The sequence below is a fragment of the Lottia gigantea genome, assembly GCF_000327385.1.
Source record: "Lottia gigantea unplaced genomic scaffold LOTGIsca_274, whole genome shotgun sequence".
Classification (NCBI taxonomy): Eukaryota; Metazoa; Mollusca; class Gastropoda; family Lottiidae; genus Lottia; species Lottia gigantea.
Window position 1 is genome coordinate 38070 of NW_008708870.1, and position 5045 is coordinate 43114.

The 5045-nt window shown below is 29.6% G+C and overlaps 1 protein-coding gene across 1 annotated transcript; it reads right to left on the reverse strand.

Moving 5' to 3' along the window:
- Nucleotides 1-1649: 1649 nt before the first annotated feature.
- LOTGIDRAFT_175376 (hypothetical protein) lies at nt 1650-3760 on the reverse strand (the record flags this gene model as incomplete). The annotated part of the gene is made up of 2 exons (XM_009056401.1): nt 1650-2930; nt 3737-3760. 2 exons carry the CDS (start codon nt 3758-3760, stop codon nt 1650-1652), a joined length of 1305 nt encoding a protein of 434 aa, XP_009054649.1.
- Nucleotides 3761-5045: the final 1285 nt, after the last annotated feature.

The following is a 5045-nucleotide window of genomic DNA, read 5'->3' on the forward strand; positions in this document are numbered from 1 at the left end:
TATCATATACAATACATGTTCAGTGAGTTAATAACACTGTGTAATAAATACTGTTATTATAACATGTTTATCATATACAATACCTATTCAGTGAGTTAATAACCTTGTGTAATAAATACTGTTATTATAACATGTTTATCATATACAATACATGTTCAGTGAGTTAATAACACTGTGCAATAAATACTGTTATTATAACATGTTTATCATATACAATACATGTTCAGTGAGTTAATAACACTGTGTAATAAATACTGTTATTACAACATGTTTATTATATACAATACATGTTCAGTGAGTTAATAACACTGTGTAATAAACACTGTTATTATAACATGTTTATTATATACAATACATGTTCAGTGAGTTAATAACACTGAGTAATAAATATTGTTATTATAACATGTTTATCATATACAATACATGTTCAGTGGGTTAATAACACTGTGTAATAAATACTGTTATTATAATATGTTTATCATATACAATACATGTTCAGTGAGTTAATAACACTGTGTAATAAATACTTGTTTTTAACTAAAATACATATACTGTAAGAAACATTAATTCGTAAACAATTAAATAAGTTCCCACTATTTACACCAAGCTTTATTTTATTGGTTATAGTCTTTACAAGGCTTTGGTAATATTTTTGTACCATTTAATTTGATCTTACTTGGTGAAGTCAATGAATGCCATTTACTATCCTATAGTTCTTATATTTTCGCGGCATCATTATTTTTAGATTGGTGGAAGAAATCCCCAAATATTAAGCTCTTAACAGAACAAATTAATAAGATGCCCCCCCCCCCCTCTTCTAAATTAAAAAAGAATATGTAAAATACAATATAAATGATATATATGTATATTAATTAAGCCAGTATTTCGACTGAAGTTTCAATCTGAATCTCTGTTATAGTATGTTTTATTTACATCAGGGATGGTTATCTCTAATACAATATTAGTTTAAACCCCAATACAGATTTTCTCATATTGTTTTATTCTTATAATTCAAAATCAGAAATCAGGCTTTATAAAAATCTATACAAGCAAAATTCCGTCAATCAAAAATCTCGTCCAAAGAATGGCAAAATCGGGAGTAAATGTAGTATAGTAGTAAACTCCTCTAAAGAGAAGTACCATCAGGTGTTTCGAAAAGAGTAAACATGGTCTGCTTCGTTCGACACCCGCCACTAAATCATGAGATACAACCGGATCAATTCCTGCTTGACCAAACAAATCAGCCAAAATACCAGAAACAGATTTATTGTATTTATCAAGGAGTTCTCTATAACGATCATAAAATTTCCTACATGAAGTTTGTGTGTCAAGTAACTTTGTTTCAGCAATTTCAAAGTTAATACTCGACCTCTAACTAGGAAATCATCATAAATAGAACAAGCTCTAGTATAGCAGATGAGTTGTGAAATGTTCACTCCATAAGCTGGTGATTGTGGTATGTTACTGAACATGAATGGAAAATGGAAAGATTGTGGTTATTGATTCGAAAATAAATCCAAGTAGGACGCTTTTTAGTTTTAGACAGATTTTGAAATGCAAATCAGGTATGGTTGTCTTAAATACAATTATCATTTTATCCCCCAATACATATTTCATAATTCATATTTATCTCAAATTGTTTGTTTTATTCAATAATTGTGAAATGAAAATGATTTTGAATCACGGTATTTTAAACCTGCTTGTACCTCATTTAAATATTTACAATCATTATACACCAAATAATCATTCTCATAATCATCATTCTCCTTATTTAAATCATAGGAATCATAATCATCATCATCATTATCAATAAAAGACTCTAACTGAACAGGCAGTGAAAATCGTTTAGAATCAAAATCTTTAAACATCAGAAAATCAGTCAGGGTTGGAAAATTCAGAAGTTCTGAAATTCGATCATGAATTGTTAGACCTGTATTTTGTCTGATAAATCGTCTACAAATTTCTTTAAGGCTCAGACTGTTGGCGAAAAGATAGAATTTTTCTCTCGGTTTTTCTCTTAAAGTTTCTGGCAATGATGCTTCATAATTTTCTTCTTCTTCAAAATGTAATATTTGTGTAATTTGTATAAATGAACCACCACTTAAATACAGAATTTGCCTTAATTCATGCCTAGATTGTGAAGAAAATTCCTCCAGAGATAACTGACCATAGGAGATTTCTCCATCAGCGGAGGTTAAAAGTTGAAGGTTGACATTTTTATAAACAAGAAATTTGATGATATTGACTGTTTGATCAATTTGCCATAATGGTGAGAATTGGAGTACATTTTGAATAATAGTGTTACCATTAATACATGGCTGATTAAAAAATTGTTTACTACCATGAGATAGAAGTAAATTAAAACATGTTAAATCATAAACATTGTTTGGTAAATCTATGTATTGTAGAGCAGATCGACCATGGTAATCTACAATATTCACCTCAGCTCCATGTATTAATAGTTTTTCTACCAATTTCCTATCATTTTTCATACAAGCCAACATTAAAACTGTTTTCCCGCCTTTATCTTGTATATTGACGTCTGCACCAAGATTGAGTAAAATATCAATACATTTAAGATATCTGGGATAGTATTCAAAGGCACATAACTCTTTCATTATTGAATTGACTTTCATCATATTTAATTTTTCTTTTATCAAAGTAAACCCGATGACACTAAGGTGAAGTGCTGTATGACCCTGATTGTTTTGTCTATTGACGTCACAGGCTAAAGTAGCTACAAATTGAAAATTATTCAAAAGTGAGGCCACCATTAACGGTGAATTACCATCATTATTTATAAGATTAAAATCTAATTTATAATAAAACAAAAAACTAAAATCTATATAGAAATAATCCATATAAAATTGAGCTAATAGATGGACTATATTTTCACCTGATGATGTTAAAGAATTAATATAGAGACCATTCTGAATAAAAAACCATACAGATCTAAAATCATTTTTACTCAGAATTAATTTAACTAATTGAAGCTGATTATTAACATGATTAGTTAAAACATCAACATTATGTTGGATTAAAACTTGAACTAATTCTAGATCCTGACGTTGTGCTATTTTATAAAGAAATTGTAATCCTCTCGTAGTGGAGAATGGTGAATACCCGTTCTTATCTTTAATATTAGTATTACAGGTACTACACTGTATTAAACACTTTACAATGTCTACCTGATTCCAGTCTACAGCTATATGTAATGGTACATAACCTCTACTGGTCTGTAAGTTAACATCACAGTTTTTACACTGTATTAAACACTTTACAATGTCTACATTATCATTTAATACAGCTGTATGTAATGGTATTTCACCTCTACCGTTCTGTAAGTTGACATTACAACTACCACTCTGTATTAAACTATTTACATCCAATAGATCATTGTTCTTTACGGCATCAACTAAAGATGTTCTAGTTGACATTTTTAAATCAATCTGTAATAAATAAAACAGTAATTATTTTATCATGTAATTATAAGATCTTGTCTAAAACTAACTCAAATATTGATTTTTGATTGAGAGTGAGACTTAGCGGAGATGAACGGACGCATGTAGTGAGCTGTGACCCCGTGTTTTACATCAAATACTCCGACAGACCTCAATAAGATTCAAACAACAAGCCAAGAATCTACAGAATATTATACAAGACGGTAAATTACAGCGATAATAATCCCGAAATGTCAAAACCAGGAGGGGGAAAGATATCATAATAACCAAAATACTTCATCACCAAACAGGTCCGCCATGTTTGTTTAACTAACAACAGAAAAAAAATGAAAGCAAGACAAAGCCAGCATGTTACCAACGAGAACTTGTAATACATGTAAGATATCATAGGACAACTGGACGAAAAATTAATCCAAATGCTCGGTAATGTAGAACGTTCTATAAATAACATTAATAAGGAAATAGGCTGTGTAAAAGGCGATCTGAATTTTACTGAAACAAGAAATAAATGAAACTATAAGTGCTTTGAAATTTCATAATGATAAATTGACTGAGCTAGAAAAATGTACAGATGAACAATCAGATCTATACAAAAAACTATTGTCTGAGCAAAGTAAAAAGTTTTTTGATTTTTTCTTATTATTTCTATGAGAATTGGAATAGCAGCTTCAAAATAGTACTGATAGTCTTAGAATGTCTTTGCCTTGATAAAAATATAAACATGAGCACATTATGTCTTCAAAATTTGTTTTTACAGAGGACAACTTTTTTGGGTTGAAATTTCTAGGAGAGAAATGTGTTTTGTTTCAATGTAAACTTACAAAAGATTATATTTTTATTAACGCAAAAACTTTCTAAGACTAACAGTACTATTTTGAGGTTGATATTCCAATTCTCTTGAAAAATATCGAAAAAATTCAAAAAACTTTTTAACTTACACAGACAATAGAGAGACGCATTTCTTATTTGGAAGAAAAAAAACAGTGTACTAGAGTCACGTGTCACAAATACAGACGACAAGTCACTTTATTTGGAGTCTAGAAGCAGACGATATAATATTCTTTATGGATTTGAAAAGGTAAACAACGAAAATGTTGAAAAGATTGTTAAAGATTATTTACTCAATGAACTAAAACTATCAAAAACATTTATAGACTCAATAATTGTGTGAAAACCTAAAAATCTAAACTCGAAAAATCAGGAGCATTCCTTGTGAAGTTTTCCTCGCCTCTCAGATAAAAATCAGATTCTATCAAGTAGCTATGGTCATACCCTTCCCCGGGGTAAATCAATAAGGACAGACCTTCCAGCTATGATAAAAAAGGAATTTTAGCAGAAAAAGCATTGCGCAGTAGAGATAGGATTTATACAAGAATTATAGAAAAGTATAATAGGGTGTGGTTAGAAACTCGTGAAAATAAAGATAATCCATGGAAAACCTCCAGTAAAAAATAACTAACAATTTCCTTAATTTTAAAAATTGGTACAATTTTAGTACAGTCAAGTGAACAATTATTATATTTCTACTTTGTGTGACAACCAAACTTTAATATGCAGTGCAGCATTAGTATATTTCAGGCATTC